The sequence below is a fragment of the Felis catus genome, chromosome A1 (genome assembly GCF_018350175.1).
Source record: "Felis catus isolate Fca126 chromosome A1, F.catus_Fca126_mat1.0, whole genome shotgun sequence".
NCBI classification, from domain to species: domain Eukaryota; kingdom Metazoa; phylum Chordata; class Mammalia; order Carnivora; family Felidae; genus Felis; species Felis catus.
This window is the reverse complement of record NC_058368.1, coordinates 93649809-93667239: the sequence shown is the minus strand read 5'-3', so window position 1 is coordinate 93667239 and position 17431 is coordinate 93649809. Positions and strand designations below refer to the sequence as shown.

At 50.1% G+C, this 17431-nt stretch overlaps 1 protein-coding gene and 1 pseudogene across 2 annotated transcripts in view; both read left to right on the top strand.

Moving 5' to 3' along the window:
• The first annotated feature begins 1353 nt into the window (after window positions 1–1353).
• On the top strand, window positions 1354–12091 carry LOC102900357 (annotated as a pseudogene).
• A 371-nt stretch (window positions 12092–12462) lies between these two features.
• The window catches only part of TRIM36 (tripartite motif containing 36), a 31944-nt gene continuing 26975 nt past the window's right edge, over window positions 12463–17431 (top strand). Inside the window, exons 1-2 of one of the 2 annotated variants that reach the window (XM_045057692.1) lie at window positions 12463–12786; window positions 14845–15079. In XM_045057692.1, coding sequence (XP_044913627.1) covers window positions 12760–12786; window positions 14845–15079 — 262 coding nt within the window. In that variant the 5' untranslated portion in view covers window positions 12463–12759. The remainder of the gene's footprint in view (window positions 12787–14844; window positions 15080–17431) is intronic. The other variant, XM_045057688.1, reaches the window with a different exon arrangement.

The following is a 17431-nucleotide window of genomic DNA, read 5'->3' as shown; positions in this document are numbered from 1 at the left end:
AGAATCCTGCTAGTTTTATTATAGAAGCAAAGAGAACACAGGAGGTTCTCCAGAACTTGAGGACAAGAAGCTTCCAAGCAAGAAGTATTATGATTGTGTCTGACCTCCTACTCAGCTCCAAACACCTAGTGCCTTATCTTTTGCTGCTTTGCTCCAATCAAGTATCAGCATCAGCTCATAGAGGAATGTAACACATTGAAGAAGTAGGAAAGTTATGATTAGAACAGTTAAGGAGCAACATTATTGAAGCTTTAAGGAGAGGTGTGTAGGGACCGGGGTGGGGGGTGGGTGGGGGAAGAAACACAGCTCTCTGGGCCAGAGGAGAGAAGTCAGAACATGACCAACAACAGAAGAACCCAAGAGGAACCCCCCCCCTGTGTATTATGGAGCCTCGAAAGCTGCCCTGTGCCTGCAAAATGGGTCCTTTCCATACACCACCCTGCCCACTGGTGCTGAGCCCAAGCTCAGCATGATGCCAACCTGCTTAAGGAAAGTGGCTTCACTCCTGTAGTAAATCTTGTATTTGTGTCTAATCCAATTATCGCTGGCTGATTTTGTTTTTGGGGGAAAACTCAAGCCCTTATCGCTTTCCTCCTTTCCGAGGAAGATAAGAGACAGCCCACAGGGGAGTAATAGACCAGGGCAGACTTGTTAAGCCAAGTATTCTTTCCAAGGGAAGCAAAGATTGTCAGGTATGAATGAAGCAGGGAGGAGACCGGGAGGCCATTTCAGCCCCCGCTTCCTGGGGGAGCTGCTATTTTAAAAAGAAGTATAAAATGTGAGAAACATGCGCTGAATGCTTAACTCGGGTAATGAAACGAATTGTTGGAAAAGTGAGTGAGTCGTAACTAAGGGTGTTCATGCAGTGCTGGCAGAAATGATGCTTTTTTTTTTTTTATGGGAAAGTCGAGTATCAGGAGGATATAGAGATACAATCGCCCTTGCACACTTAGAGTGTTTAAAATACAATCCTTGTATTTGTTCTCATCTCGGAAGCGCTGGGCTTGGTCTTTGTTACCTATTGGGTTTCAGGAAGGCTGACTTGAGATGCGGCGTTGCCATTTTCTGGGCTCTCACTAATTTTTTTTTTTTTTTCCGGCGCTGGCAGCCTGATCCTTTGTTGTTGCCTCCTCTGCATTCATCCTCTCTGCCCTCGCACCTCCAGACAGTGTGATGGTTCCCCCCCCCCCCCCCCCCCCCCCCCCCAGTCCTCGCGCCGGGAGCTCCGGAAGGCCACCTTCCCCGGCATCCGAGGAGGCACCGCTCTCACCATCCCGGGGGCGGAGGGGGGGGGGGTGTCGTTGGGCTGGGACCGCGCCACGCCGGGAGCGGACCCGCTTTTGTGTCGCTGTTTGTCTCCGCAGCCGCTCGACCCCGGGCTGGAGGCGCGCGGGCCGCGACCCCCGAGGAGGCGGGGCCTCGGCGCGGGGCTCCGCCTGGTGTGCATTTCACTGCCGCCGCCGCCGCCCTGGTTTGTTCAGATACTCCGCCCTGCCCCTGCCGCTGCACCCAGAGCCCAGGACGCGGCCGCCCGGATCCCTCTCGGGCCTCGAGCCCGCCCAACCCCGCTTTGGGCTTTTCCCCGAGCTTGCTGGCTTTGCCTCGTTAACCGCATCCTGGAGCGGCGCTTGGCAAAACTCAGACTAAAAAGAGAGGGTGGGGGGAGAACAAATTCGATGCACCCGTCCGGGTCCTCCAGAGTTTGTGAAGGGTCGTAACCATGACCGAGTCGGGGGAGATAAGTGAGTTTGGCTACATCATGGAATTGCTAGCCAGAGGCAAGGTAAGTGCTGGGGCGCGCGGTGTCGCGGCCTGGGCCCCCATCCCGGCCACTACCTGGCCTGTCACTGTGGGCGTCCCGGTCCCTTCCAGCGCCCGCGGAGGGCGGGGGCCGGAACCCCGGGTCCGCGCTCCCAGCCAGGGCGTCCCAGCAGCTGCAGAATGCAAAGTAGCCGCCTTTTCTTTATCGCGCCGCATCTCTGAAATGAGCCAAGGGGACTTGGCCAGCTGGGCGACGGCGGGGGCTCCTGGGACGGCGAGGGGCGCGAGCTCAGCTCCGGGAGATGGAAAGGAGGGCGGGGCGTTGGCCTTCGGGGGCGCTCCTCGACGCCCCCAGGACTGCCCAGTCGTGGTGACTTCGAGTAGGTGACCTCGAGCGTCCAGGCGCGCAGCGCGGAGCGGAGCGGAGGGTCGGACCAGCGGGTGAACAGTCAGGAGGCGGGATCGGGTTCAGCGCGCAGTGCGACCGTGAGGCGGGTAAAAGGCAGAACCCCAGTTCGCAGGCCCTTGGCGTTGTCAGCCCTCTTTCCAGGTCCGTAGCCGCTGTCCGAGGCCGAGAACATTTCAAGCAGTCTGCTTTTGCAGGGGAGGCTGAGGGGGATGCCAAGGAGCCGGATTTCAGGCAGGCACCTGTCCGGGAGCCCGTTCGAAACCCGGGCTGGCGCCGTCGGTGTTGCCTCGCGACCACGCCCTCGGCCGGCCCCGGTGGCGCCCAGCCTAGGCAGAAAGCTTGGCGGCAGGCTGGCCTCCGCGCTGCAGCCGAGAAACTGCCCAGGGAGGCACCTGAGTGCTTTGTCGGGCGGCGGTGTCGGGAAATGCAAAGCTGAGCCAGGCGCGCTCAGCCGGGAGTCACAGCAGGAGAGAGCAAGAAACGGCGCCTGCCTTTGCCCTCTGCACCTGGAGTTTCGATAGGTGCTGGCATGAGGGAAAAAAGGACTTCCTGCGCGCAGTCTTCAGAAAGGAGGATGATCCCGCAGCCCTGCTGTGAGCATCTGAAACTTCGGGCTCACACCTCACCAGCCCCAACTGCGCCAGGTTTTAGCTTTCAGGGCAGGCAGTCCCAAGGCTCCCCGCCGGCGCGGGTCCCCGCACTCCCAGATGAAAGCGTCCCCCGGGAACCGCGCGCCTCCCGGGATTCTCTCTCCCGTTCTGCAAACACGGAATACACTCATCTGAAATAGAATGCTGGTTAACATCTCCAAGATAGAAGCTGTGCTTCGGGCCGCCCCCCGCCCCCCACCGTTGACACCCGGGGCCCAGAAGTACACGTGGAGGACCCGCTTTCCACTTTTCTTTCTACCCTGAGCTCTAGCCTGCACCTGGAAGGGGCCTCCGGCGCGTGCGTGGGAACACCCGGGCCACCACATCCAAGCTTCTGTCGCCCAAGAAGCTTCAACCTTGGCCACCCGCTGGGCCTAGGGTGCGTACCACAGCCCGCTCCACCCTTTGGAGGGCCCACCCTGGGAGGAAAGGAGAGGGCCAGAAAGAAGGAAGCGTCGCTTGGAAGGAGGAGACTTGCAGCCAGGGGGTCAGAACCTGGCTTTCTTAAGCGCACCGCAGGATCCAGGCTGTCCATGATCTCTGGGGGCTGGGGGTGCGGAGGAAACAGGATGCCTTTTGCTGATTGCAAAATAAATGGACCGCTCTTGATGGGGAGGAGTGGGGTGATTGAGAGGTGAGTTCTTCAGAGGGAATCAGAATTGTATTCATTGGCTAATACTTTCCTTCAGTACAGGCCCAAACTTGCAGTTCTGAGAGAATAGCTCTGGGGCGGGCCCCAGGGATCTGCGTGTCGACACCCCAGGTGATTATGAAGCAGACGGATGAACTTCCCATAAACACCAAATGGGCAACTAAGGCAGCACTATTAGTGAACCCTTAACGCTTACAATAAAACCAAAACCAAACCGCTCAGAGTGAGCCACGTGTTCACCCTGTTCTTTCTGAAATGAAACGGGGAGAGCAGAAGAACCTGGCTTCATCCACGGGGTCTGCATCGCTCAGTAGCCACTCACTCGCTCGCTAGGCCGACCCTCTACACCAGGCTTCCCGCCAAGCACCTGCAGCAAGCACACGAGCAGCGTTCTCCACCGACTTCCAAGGTTAGAGGCGTGGGTGTCTCTCTGAAAATCTCTGAGGTTGGGAAGCAGGCTCTTGCTGTAAGAACTCAGGACAGTTCCGCCCTGGGCCTTTTTTTTTTTTTTTTTTTTTTTTGATGGGGTGGGGATGGGGGATTAGGAGCAGCCTCCTACCCATTTCCCCTCAAGCTTATTCTCTGCCCACTCTCCTCGTACTTCCCGCCCCCACTTAGGTGTGTGATTACACAGGATCGGGACACTGAATACCTCTGCGAGCATGAGCCAATGAATAGCAGACCGTTGAGATTCACTTGCTTTCTTTTCCTTTGGGAAGTTAGACCCCACTTTGGAGTTCAGACTTATAGTGTAAAGGATACTATGAAATGGCGCTAATGACACCAAGTCTCCCGAGTTAAAGGAGAGCAGAGGCCCATTATCTTCCTGCCCCCTTCCCTCCCCTCCCCATCACTCTCCTCCACTGCCCTCCCCACCACGCTTCCCTTCCCTTCCCTTCCTTTCCTTCAAAGTTGAGACCAACAGCTTGACCGTCATCCTAATTGCTTTTGCTTTTCTCTGATGGCTTTACAGCTTTAAGACATTAATACGTGCTTGTTCGCGTGTAACAGACTTTACACAAAGTTTTACAGAGTAAAAAAAATGGCACTTCACTCCCACCTCCAAAACCCTGCCCCCCTCCTCCTGGGAGCTGCAGCGTCTTGTGTGTCTCTTTCCAATTAAATTAGCTTATTGTGTGTTCTCTGAATGTGTGTGGGGGGGGGGGGGGGGGGTGGCGGTGCGGCCACATTCATCTGAGGGTAACCTAAAACCTGCATCACAAACTTGATCAACCTATTTTGATCAGCTTATTTCACTCTCTTGTGATGATGACTTTAATATTTAATGGGCACAGGATTCTCTACCATTGTGGTCTTTCTGCTCAGCAAACCATGACCTGGAAGTATAGTTGATGCCTGTGATAATTCTCAGGAGGCTTAAAAATCAACGTACATGGACCGCCTTATATTTCGCTCTCAGAGACATTTGTGCCACTTCTGGGAGATGCTTTTTGGGCTTTTGTTTGTTTGTTTTTGTCTCTTTTGTATCTCATCCCTTTGGACTAAAATAGACCTTTCCAAATCTGTGGTCCACGTCCAGGATTACTCAAAGCAGTATTTTCAAAACTTTTGGGCTCTAGAAGGGTTTGGCTTATTATTTTTTTTTTTATCATCCTCATTCACCTTTTCCCTTCACACCATCACACACTCTGGAACCATATAATGAAGATTTAATGACAGTGGAAGAATTGTCCATACAAATGGAAGAATTTATATTTAGGGTACCTCTTTATATTTAGACAATTTAACACATTTATATTTGCGTATAAATAGTCAGAAAGTACTATTTGGTTTTTGTTTTTTTAAAGTTTATTCATTTTTGGGATTTGAGAGAGGCAGAGCATGAGCAGGGGAGGGGCAGAGAGAGAGAGGGAGAACAGAATCCGAATCAGGCTCCAGTCTCTGAGCTGTCAGCACAGAGCCTGACGTGGGCGTGGGGTTCGAACTCAGGAACCTTGAGATCATGACCTCAGCCAAAGTTGGACGCTTAACCAACTGAGCCATCCAGGCGCCCCTAGAAAATGCTACTGGTTTTTCCCATAGTTCAATAGTTCCTGTTCAGACACCTCCAAGGAGTATAATAGTTTGAGCAGAATAAAAGCAGCTTTGGAAAGCTTACTATTTAACTTTGATAGAGAAACAGGCGATGATTCCATTATCTGGTGAATTATTACTTTTAATTTTGAACATCTCTGAAGCGTAAAAACTACAAGAACTTTCATAAGCACAAAATTTACCGTGAAACAAGATACTTGTATTCAGAAAGAATTAGGTTTAGAAAATCCTCAAATCTAGACTAATGGAAAGTCTTAAAACCTCTCCAGGGACCAAAACAAAAATACCACCAAATGATCTGTTTCAGAAGGCTCAATAGGTACTTGCTCACACAACCAAAATCTAAACTGGGTGATAATGCTAAGGTTGGGTCCACTGCAAAGTATTCTTTAAAATATTTTTTTATATCCTGGGATAGGGTGAAATGTGTGCGTTGTGGGGGGTATAGGAAAGGCAAACAGAAAATTCAGACTTTAGCAATATATTTGCAAAGTAGCCAATTTCACAAATATAATTTTCCTCTGTGTTTTTTTTTACTTTGTTCAATACATAATTTGAAAAAAAAGGATCTTAAACTACTTAGTCATATAATGCTTAAATCGTATTTTTTTGTGCAACTATGAATTACATGTATATTTATCTGTGGGCAGTGCAATAGGGATGCTGGAGGGAGACTCCAGTTTGAATCTCAAGGTTCTTTGGTATCTGGTCATGTGACCTTGAGGGTATTACTTAATCTCTGGTTGAAGGTGGAGAGCTCTGTCCTGTCTGAAGGGAATCATACCTATTCACAGTGTTATTGCCAGGATTAAATGAGTATTTTACAGAAAGTTCCTAATACTGTTCTTGGCACACAGTAGGCCGTTAAGTGAAAGTTATTACCTCTAGCTGCCATGACAGCAGAGTTTGGTTTTGAGACACCTTTATCCAAACTGTGATTACTAACAAGTGGAGATGGGGAGTTGCCAGCCAGGTAAAATACAGGATATAGAATCACATTTGAGTTGCCGATAAACAACAAATAATTGGTTTAAAAAAATTTTTAAACGTTTATTTTTGAGAGATAGAGTACACAACTGGGGGAGGGGCAGAGAGAGAGGGAGACACAGAATCCGAATCAGGCTCCAGGCTCCCAGCTGTCAGCACAGAGCCCGACATGTGGCTCGAACCCACAAACTGTGAGATCATGATCTGAGCCAAAGTCAGATGCTTAACCCACTGAGCCACCCAGGTGCTCCAACAAATGATTGTTTTAATAGAAGTAGGTCCCTTGCTGTTTATGGAGCATACTTACACTAAAAAAAATTAATTATGTGTCTGAAATTCAAACTTACCTGGGTGCCCTGTGTTTTTGCTAAACCTAGCAACCCCAAGTGTAGGAATAACGTGTAGTCCAAGGGGACCTGCTAACAATGTCTAAATATTGTTGTTCACCTCAAGTTGGCCAAGGGTGACCAGCCAGTTCACTCCTGCCATTAATGGAAAAATGTCTGCCAGAGAGATGCTGTGTTTTTCTCATCAAATTTCAGATTACTGGCTGGTGCTGTTTAGTAGGGAAGTGTCTATTGGATTTTCTCTCAAACAGACAAAAGCTTAAAAGGGAGGGAAGATAAGGTTTACAAGACATCAAACACTCATGTACGAAATGAGAGTATGTAATCGTGTTAAACTGAGCGGAAAGACTGTAAGTGCCAAAGGAGTTCAGAGTCAGGAGCTGATCAATGAAAACGAGACCAAGGAGGGAGAAGGCTGTAGATCTGCAGCTTGAAAGATGAGGAGGAGTTGGCTGGGCAATGGACATCTGAACTTCCGGCCTCCCTGGCTCCTCTCCCCTGAGGTTGTTCCCATAGAAACACTTTCTGACAGGTAAGCTTAGCCTGTCACAGGCTTGGGTCAATGATTGATAACTGCCATTCATTGTCCTTTGCCTGTAAACTCTTGATGCCCACTGGCGTAGATAGTGCATGTGCCAATCTCCTGGGAAGCCCTGTGATTTACGTCATTGCTGTCTTGTTCCTAGGGACTCTTCATTTTGTACCCAGGTTGTCCATTGACTAGGAGTCCCCAGTAAGGGGCAAGGTGGAGGAGGAGGTGGCCGTATCGCCTAGTTGCGACTTCTTGTTCAGCACGTGTTAATGGAATGGCACCCTGGCTGTTTGATCTCAGACCAAACAGATTAAGAGCCAGTGGTGTTGCACGGCACTGACTGAAATATGCACCATGGTCATTAGGACCTGACTGTGCCAGGAACTTAATCTCCTGTTGGGTATTAGGAGTCGGTATGGAAAGAGACCAACCAGGTCAAGTGTAGTGGATAGCCTAAAAGGTAACAGGTTTACATTTTAAATGTCAGGTAATGAACACTTACTGAGCCTCTCCTTTACCAAACCTGAATGGTGGTGGTGGTGTGTGTGTGTGTGTGTGTGTTTGGGGAGTGGCAACTGCTGGTAGCTGAACTAGGGGAAAATTGACAACATCCTTCCCTGACCTTTTGGGCTTGATGAAATATATAGATGCAAGACAGCTCATGCCTCTGTGATAGAAGAGCCATTAAGCAACACCGGATGAGATAATGTATGCAAGAGTGCTGAAGGTCTGTGAACTTGGTGGAGGCGGTAATAGGTATGGAGTAGGCTTCCTTGTGTTGAACTTTGACCTGTATTTTATTTTAATTTTTTTGGTGTTTATTTATTTTGAGAGAGAGAGAGTGGGAGGAGGGGCAGAGAGAGGGAGACAGAGAATCGCAAGCAGGCTCTGCGCTGTCAGTACAGAGCCCAATGCGGGGCTCAGTCCCACCAACTGTGAGATCACGACCTGAGCCAAAGCCAAGAGTTGGTTGCTTAACCAACTGAGTCACCAGGCGCCCCTGAGCTATATTTTGAAAGAAAGTATTGGAGAGGTGCCTGCGTGGCTCAGTCATTGAGAGCCTGACTCTTGGTTTTGGCTCAGGTCATGATCTCAGGGTTCGAGAGTTCAAGCCCCGCATTGGGCTCTGTGCTGAGTGGAGCTGCTTGGGATTCTATCTCAATCCTTCTCTCTCTGCCTCTCCTCCACTTGTGTTCTCTCTAAAAAATTAATTAATTTAAAAGATAAAGTACTGGAAAAGGAGGTGCTAGGATACTCCAAACTAGGAAGGGGTAGGTCCCCACAGGACGGTATGTGCAATGCAAATCGGGAGAATAATGATTTAAAAAACAAAACAATACAGATCACTCGTGTCCTTCCCACTTAAAAGCCTTCAAAAGCTTCCCAAAGTCTGCAGAAAAGACGCACGACATTCAGATATACTAGACTCCTTTTGTATTATTGCAAATTTATCACCCCTCCTGTAACCCTTGTCCCCCAACACACAAACATTTAAATCCACTCGCATGCACATATACCCCTCCTGTTATGGTCCTACACTACGCTTCTCGGGGTCTAGGACCACAGCTTTACACTGTCCCTGTGGCAAATGGAGCAATAAGGACAGAGAGACCTGAATGGAAAGTCATCTGCAAATACCTAATTGATAGGCTGTTTCTGTAATCTAGGCACCGGTAGCAGAGACTCAGGGTGGGCAGGGGAATTGGCTGTAAGGATGAGAAAGGACAGGGATCTGAGAAGAAATCAGAGGATTTGAAGCCTGACCAGAGGTAGAGGGGAAGGAGAGAGGCGGCTTTAAAAAAACAAACAAACAACAACAACAAAAAACCAACCAAACCCACAGAATTTTAACTTGAGGAACCGGGAGAGATCTTGGTATGTTCGATAAGTGGGAAGCTAGAATGTATGGGCCAAGGGGGGTGGGTAGGGTGGGGTACAAATGACTAGAAAAACGGGTAGAATGGTTTAGAACGGTGTTTTTCATATTTGGTTATCTTCCTACCAATGCACCCCCTCCCCCCTTAAGCTGTTCAAAATTTATGGGTTAATGGTTTAAATGAATATGGATCAAAACCTCTGTGGATTAATTATGTAAATTGCATTAAAAAGTTTCCAGAATTAGGGGCGCCTGGGTGGCTCAGTCGGTTGGGTGTCTGACTTCGGCTCAGGTCATGATCTCATAGCTCGTGGGTTTGAGCCCCAGGTCGGGCTCTGTACTGACAGCTCAGAGCCTGGAGCCTGCTTTGGATTCAGAGAGAGAGGGGGTGGGGGGGAGAGAGAATGAGCCAGGGAGGGGCAGAGAGAGCGAAGGAAACACAGAATCCGAAGCAGGCTCCAGGCTCTGAGCTGTCAGCACAGAGCTTGAAGCTGGATTTGAACCCACGAACTGTGAGATCATGATCTGAGCAGAAGTCAGACGACTTCGACTGAGCCAGCAACTGAGGCACCCAGGCACCCCTGCTTTTTACTTTTGAAATACAATTTTTAGAAATCCTTCCTCATCAGTACGTTCATTTCAGCTGCTGCGCAGTATTCTATGGTATGGTTGTACATCATGGATGATAGATAATATAGATATTTCTTTAAATAAGGTCCGAACAAGGACTTTGTACATGTTTTTGTGCACACATGCAAGTCTTTCAGTAGGAATTTTTTTTTTAAGTTTATTTATTTTGAAAGAGACAGCGTGCACAAGCAGGTGAGGGGCAGAAAGAGAGGAGAGAATCCCAAGCAGAATCTGACTCTGGCTCGATGCCATCAAGCCTGAAACCATAACCTGAGCCGAAATCAAGAGCCCAAGAGATGGATGCTCAACCGACTGAGCCCCCAGTAGGACAATTCTTAAAGGTGGAATTGCTTAGTCAAAGGTATACGCATTTGACATTTTTGATAGGATGTGCAAAATTTCCCTTCCAATAAGCTGTACCAGTCCACAGCGTCACACACAAAAAGCTTGAATGTACCTACTTCCCCACATTCTTGCCAAGTGTATTAAGATTATATTTGAACTTTGGGGCACCTTGGTTGGCTCAGTCGGTTAAGCCCAACTTCAGTTCAGGTCATGATCTCCCAACCCTGGGTTCAAGCCCCACGACCGGCTCTGTGCTGACAGCTCAGAGCCTGGAGTCTGCTTAGGATTCTGTGTCTCCGTCTCTCTCTCTGCCCCTCCCCTGCTCGTGCTCTTTCTCTGTCAATAAATAAATAAATAAATAAATAAATAAAAATAAACATTAAAATTTTTTTTTTAAAGATTATATTTGAACTTTGAGAATCAGGTGGAAAATGCTATGTCATTGAAGTCTGATTTGCATAATGGAGAGCTTTCAAATTTATTTGTGGCCAAATATTGTCTATACAAGTTTAATCTTTAGCTCATGTTAATGAAGTCTTCTCATCTCTTTTACTCAGTTAACTAGTTCGTTTTGGACCAAAGTGCTATTCAAGTGGGCTGATGTGAGGTTACAGCCGGAGGAGAATAATTTAACGCAAAGAACAGTATTAAAAACAAACACTGATTTATGCTTTTTAATGGCTGAGTCTTTAAAAAGTATATGGGGACGTGGTGTGGTACATGATGTAGGTAACCAAATTACGCGGGTATTTGTTATTTTCCTCATTTCCCTCCTGATTAGGACGCTTCACAACCTGGGGGAACGAAGCAGTCTCAACTCAAGCACGCGGGGCCACAGAGAGGGCATTAATCCGGATCAGACTAGTCCAGGCATTGCTTGGCTAGGCGTTCATCCTCTCTACACCTCCTCATCTGTAAACTGAGGGTTTTCCACTAAAGACAACTGCTCTAGCCCCTTGCTGTTCTTAAGTCTACACTGCCACCCCAGTATTTAATCGCCGGGTTGGAGAAGAGGCTACCACTGCTGACCGTGCCGTGGGAAGACGGCGGAACTTTTCACACGGAGAGACTTCTCCCAAATAGAAAATACGTGGGAAGCATTTCAAAACCTAAACGGGATTCCTCTGCTGCAGCTCCGAGGTCCCTTCACCCAACTGTTTAGGGCGCCCGTTTTCCCTGTCTCTACGTAAGGATGGAAATAGCCGGCTGGGAAGGCAGTGGCGTGATCCAGTAACACGGCTTCCAACCACCCCAGGTTAACCCGTTTTCGGTTCGCCGTGAAACGAGACAGAAGAAACGCGCTGGGGAGCCGTGGAAGGTGAAACCCGCGCTGCTGGTCCCGGAGCAGGCGAGGCGCCGCGAGGGTGCGCAGGTGCCGGAGCCGCCCCGGACCCGCGGCGCCCCGCGTCCCCAAGGGGGAGCCGCAGGGCGGCTGCCGGGGCGGGGGAGGGGCGCTCCCGTGTCGCCGGCTCTGGAACCCTACCCCGCGCCACTTGGCGACAACGTGTTGTGCGTGCCAGCGCCGCGCCCAGGGGTGCCAAAGCAGAAGGAGAATATGAGTGATTCGTGACCAGTTAGGGGATGTGAAGTTCACCCGACGAATTGGGCCGGAAGAGAAGGAGGAAGAGCCGGGCGGGGACGGGGACCCGCTAGGGGAACCCCCGGCCCGGGAAGGGGTGGGACGGGCGGGTCTCGCTCCGGTCGTCTCCCCCGGCGCTCTGTTCTGCGGCGCTCGGTGCTATGGCACCGGGAAGGCGGCCCGGACGCGCCCTCGCCCCCGCCGGCCGTCCAGAGTCGGGAAACGGGGCTTGTAGGTGATGCCTCACATCGCGCTCCACCAAAGCGCAGGGAAAGCAAAATGAAGGGCAGAGGGGCGGTGCCCGGCCGGCAGCCAGAGCTGCAGTCCGCGGATACTCTGCCGACCGCTCCACCCCGGCCCCGCCCCGGCCCCGCCCTCCGCCTCCCTAGCCCCCTCACTTCCGCCCCTCCGAGGCTTCCTACAGCGTCTGGCCGCGTAGGCGGCGGCCGCCCGGGAAGGGGCGAGCGGCCGAGGGGGCGGGGCCCAGGCGGTGGCGACGGCGGAGGGAGCCCGGACCTCGGCGCGCGCCGCACTCCCGCCCCGCCGCCGCCCGCGGCCCCGCCCCCTTTGTGCGGTGGGCGCTGTTGCCCGGGCGACGGCACCGCCCCGCCCCGTTCCCGCCCCTCGGCGGCGTCCGCGCCCAGGTCTCCGCGCCGCCGCCAGCCCAGCCGCAGTCTGCAGGAGCCGCCGCCGCAGCCGGCCGCGGGGCGGGATTCCGGGGCCGTCGCAGGGAGCGCAGCTCGGCTCTCCGCGCGTGTGCTTTCGCCCGCCCCGCTCCTCGCCGCGTCGGTCCGCTGGCCGGGTCCGGCCGACCAGCTCGCCCTCTGGCTCCGAACCCAGGCTTCCCGGCCGCCGCAGGGACCCGCCCACCAGACCCTGCCGGGGCCGCCTGCCTGTTTGGACCCTGCCGTTGATGACACCTGGCAGAAGGCTACTATGGAAGGGGATGGTTCCGAAACGCTGGTGAGTGGGCGACAGGGGCCGCCACCTCACGCTTCCCTGGCGGCTCGCCGGGACCCCCGGGTCTCTCTCCTCCGCCCTGAGCCAGAGGGAGCCTCGCCTCACGAGGAGCGAGGGCGGGCGTGTGGTGGCCCCGCTTCCTCTTCGCCTTCCGCGCCCCGGGTTCCGCAATCCGGGGCGCCCCCTTTCTACGCCTCGGAGGGTCGGATCCCGGGTCTCCTGGGCCCGCGAGGGGGCGCCGCTCGGGTGCGGCGATCGCCCACCTGAGCACCTCGGGCAATCCCGGAGGGGCTCTTTAATGGGGTCCAGGCTGTAGACTTCATTCACCTCCGGGAGTCGGGTGCCCGTCGCGGCGCGGGGCTCATGCCCCGCCCGTGTCGGGCCGTCCTTTGTCCCGGAGCGTCGCGGAGCCGGCGCCCGGACCCCCGCGGGCGCGGCCCACCCGGCTCGCGGTCGCGGCGCGCGGAGAGGCTCCTCCCCGGCTTCGCCTGCTTGCGCGCGGGGGGCGGGCTTGCCCTGGCAGCTGTCGGGGTGCAAAGTGTTTTTGTCTGAAAGGGTCGGATCGGCAGTTCTTTCCAACTTGTTAGTTTCCGGTCGAACCCCCAGTGATTTTCAGACAGCTTCATTGTGGGAGCCGCCACATCCCATTTCTCTTAATCAGGGTGTTTCCCTCGGTGGATGTAAAAACGGAAAACTCATTTTTTCTTTTGGATAAGAACTGTCTTGTATCTTTCGTGGGTAAAAAGCTTACGTACCGCTTTATGGACCAGGAAGATGGAAATGATTTTAGATCTTCCAGCGGGAGGTAAACCTCCCATCAAATGAGAGCCTATTTTGGACACTCAGAATAATCCCCTTTGAATCTATTTTGGACTCTCAGTTGGGTGTCACGTTCTTGGTGACATGACATAGGACGTGAATATTCTATTTTCTTTGCCGTGAAGTGTGGCTGTCTTCCAAATTTGAAAAAATCGTGACATGATGTGGGCTTTTATTAAATATTTATTGAATGATGCAGCAAGAAACACTTCAAAGACCCATCCACGGTGATAAAGGCATCTCAATGTGGTGCTGTTGTCACGGACTGTTAAAGCACTCAGTGTCGCTTTAGGGGGAATGCGTTTTTATTTAGTTAAACTAAATGAATTAACTCGATGTTGACGTTCTGTGTGTTTCCAGTAGTTGAAATGATTGCACGAGGTCTAGGAGTACTTTCAGATTTGACTGTAAAATGGCAGGGAGGCTGAATATAGATTCATAGCACCTGCAGTTTGGGAGGGGTGTGTGTGTGTGTGTGTGTGTGTGTGTGTGTGTGTGTGTGTGCGCGCGCGCGCGCGCGCGCGCGCAGGAACTCCATATGAAAGGTTGCGAAAACTGGTATGAGGTCATCTAACCTTTGAGACTCCGTGTTTCTCGTGGAAAATAATGCACGCCTGTAGTATGGAGAGCACTTAAATAATGGTGCTTTGTAGTCCTCCCCACCCTTTCAATATTCATAAAGTGCTTTTAAGAGAACCACTTCGATGAAGCATTTTAGCTACATTATAGTTGCAGCCTATGAAAATTGGTCACATTTAATGTAGAAAATTGCTGATGGTACAGCTCGTAAATAGATTTCAAGGAAGCTTCCACGAACATACTGGCGAACCCAGCTTTTGGTGGCTCCTGTTATTTGCCACAGAGTTAGTGTGCCCAGGAGGAACATGGTTTCATTCTCAGTATGCCATGTTCTTCCCTTTTAGTGTAGTGATCTACTTGTAGGATTTCTCAGATGTCCTAAATCAGTGAATTCATGATGATTTGAGTAACTTCATAACAGATGAAATTTTATGGGCCCCTCATATTTTGTGCTGATTATTCTCATACTTCAGTTTTAACCATGTCAAGTGTCCCTTCTGTTCCAGGAGGTGGGGGGTGAGGGTTGATGGTACGGAATTCCGTTGCCAAAAAGGGACTTCAGATTAAACACCTGAATTCTTAATTCTTTTGGAAGGGTGAACACACATGTTTAATGGGGTCCAGGCACTTACTTTGATTCTGATTTCTTTTCCTCAACTCCAGGTTACCATTAAGAATATCGAAAGAGAGCTCATTTGCCCTGCATGCAAGGAGCTTTTTACCCATCCGTTGATTCTCCCTTGTCAACACAGTATCTGTCATAAGTGTGTAAAAGAACTCTTGCTGACACTCGACGATTCCTTCAACGATGTGGGATCGGACAATTCCAATCAGAGCAGTCCTCGACTCCGGCTCCCCTCTCCTAGCATGGACAAAATTGACAGAATTAGCAGACCAGGTACGTGCCAGAAGCTTGGGGTCTGGGAGTTTCCACTGTGTCTATGGAAGGGAAGTTACTGTTGCCACTTTGAGGGTTGATCTTTCCAGGTGAATTAATTAAAATTAGTTGTAAAGGAACCGTTCCCTCTTTGAAAATGTCAAAATGAACTCCTCACTGTCCTGGTACACACTAAAAGTCGGGGATTGAACACCAGCTTTGTGTTAGACCCCTTATTAACTGTATTTAGGGGATGTTCTGACCCTGTGGTGTCCTTTATACGAGGGATGGAGTAATGGACCACAGAGGTACTTACTAGGGAAACATCTGTCTCTGGTAATATGTAAATAAATATGCCGATTAAAGGATGAGACTCCACAGTGACTACTCCTAAAAGACTTTTTAGATGCGTTATTTGGTATCGTTTTGTTCTACCTGAGGATTCTGTTTTCTTCAGCCATTTTTAATCCATGTTTTAGAAGAAGAATTTTGAATATCAACTAAATAGTGGCGGAACTCTGTCGTAATGACAGAAGTAGATCTAGATGTGTGGCACATCTGTCTATACAGCCAGAGCCCTTATTATGCAGCCAGAGTGTAAATTGTTTCCCTTTGGGATGGTGTTGCTTTCTTCTGGACATCCATTGCAGGATTAAGGTAGATCAAAACTAATTTGAAATCATTGGGAACAGGGCCACTGAGAATTTCAGGGCCAAAATCGGCAGTGAGGAAAGACCAAGGGGAGGCAGAGCTTTGGGTAGAAATACCGCAGTGTCACGTTAGGTTCGCCCTTTGTTTGGAGGAGAGTCCTTGAGTGGCTCTGGGCACCGGACTGTTGGACTTCGAGGTTTTAGTTTTGATCCTTTAGGCCACTGTGTTTATTTCTCCCTCTTACAGTGTAGGAATAATTTTTTAATCTTATGTGTTAAAAAAAACATATCGGAAGAGAGTCTCCTCCTCCTTACTTGCATTTAGCAAATGCTGTCCCTTTTGGTCCACACCGGGATGGGGAATCTCTTAGAGCAATGTTGGTGTCCTCGTGCTCCATCAGACACTGGATAAGAGGGGATTTGTTCTAAGAGTCGTATTAGGCTGTTTTGAAAACATGTATTTTACTTTAAATGGCAATCACGAATTCCTCGGAAGATTATTTTGCACACATAACAAAATTAGAAGCCTATATAAAAAGAGGAGCATGAAGTAGGTGGGGATGTAGGGAGTATGAGGTCAGAGAGAGTCCTGCCTATTGTGAAGTCATCACTTGTATGTTTCCCTCCCTGCTAGGAGCTAGCTGTCACACGGAGGAGGGAGGAGAGACATTTCAATAGCTTGAAATCCCCTACCAGATAAAATGGAGATATTCTGTTGGTAGATCCTCCCTGGCTAATTAGTGACCAAGAGAGATTCACTTTTTGTATATTAATATATAGCAGGTATTTATTAAATATTAGTACTTAACATTCAGAGGAATTTTAGTCACGTACTAATATTTCTGTAATTAGATTGAGCTTATGTACATATTTTATGAAATCCTGTATCTGTTGCGGGTTTTTAATCTTAGTACTTGGTTGGTTTTTATATGTGATTCATATGGAGAATGAATGAAATACAGATGAAGTATGTGTCTAGCAAGATGAGATATGGCTGTTTTTAAGAGCTCATCTGACAGTACTTGGTGGATGTTTAATAAATACTTGTGGAGTGGTTGTTGAATGTTGTGGGATTTCTACAAAGCATGCCATAGTGGCTTTTATTCTGTAATAGTGGTGTTTTTGTCCAGAACAAGAGATCCATTCCATCATACTTGATGGTGTCCAGATGAGAAATAGACTTAGTGACATGTTCCTCCCTCTTTAGGAAGAACTTACAGTTTGGATCATGTCCCAAGGGGGGGAAGCGAGAAAACTCTTCTGGGAGGAGCAATTACAGGAAGTCAGAGTATTTAACTTGGAGAGGGGGAGAGCGCAGGATATGATGGTGGTCTTGCGGAAGAGAACAGTAAGCTGGGGATCTTCACACAGAGGTTCCGATCAGTGAATGGTGAAAGAGGAATGCAGATTTCAGCTGGGTGCGTAAGAAAACACACTCCACAGGCTTTCCCAAAATGAGATTGTCAGATCCCTGTCACTGGAAGAGATCAGATTTAGATGCTGCAGGGCCCAGTAAACACATTAGCGAGGCAGGCCCCCGGCATAATAAATACAGAAACGCCTTTCATCTTACTTGATATGGAGATAGATGAGATTTCATTTTCCCGTTAACTCAGCTACCATAGGAAAACCAGCAGCCTAGGTATCAGCAGCCAGCTGTCTTCCAGGCCTCCCCTGTTAGAGACAGTGGCGCATGGTTCCGGACCTTAGACTAGAATGGACG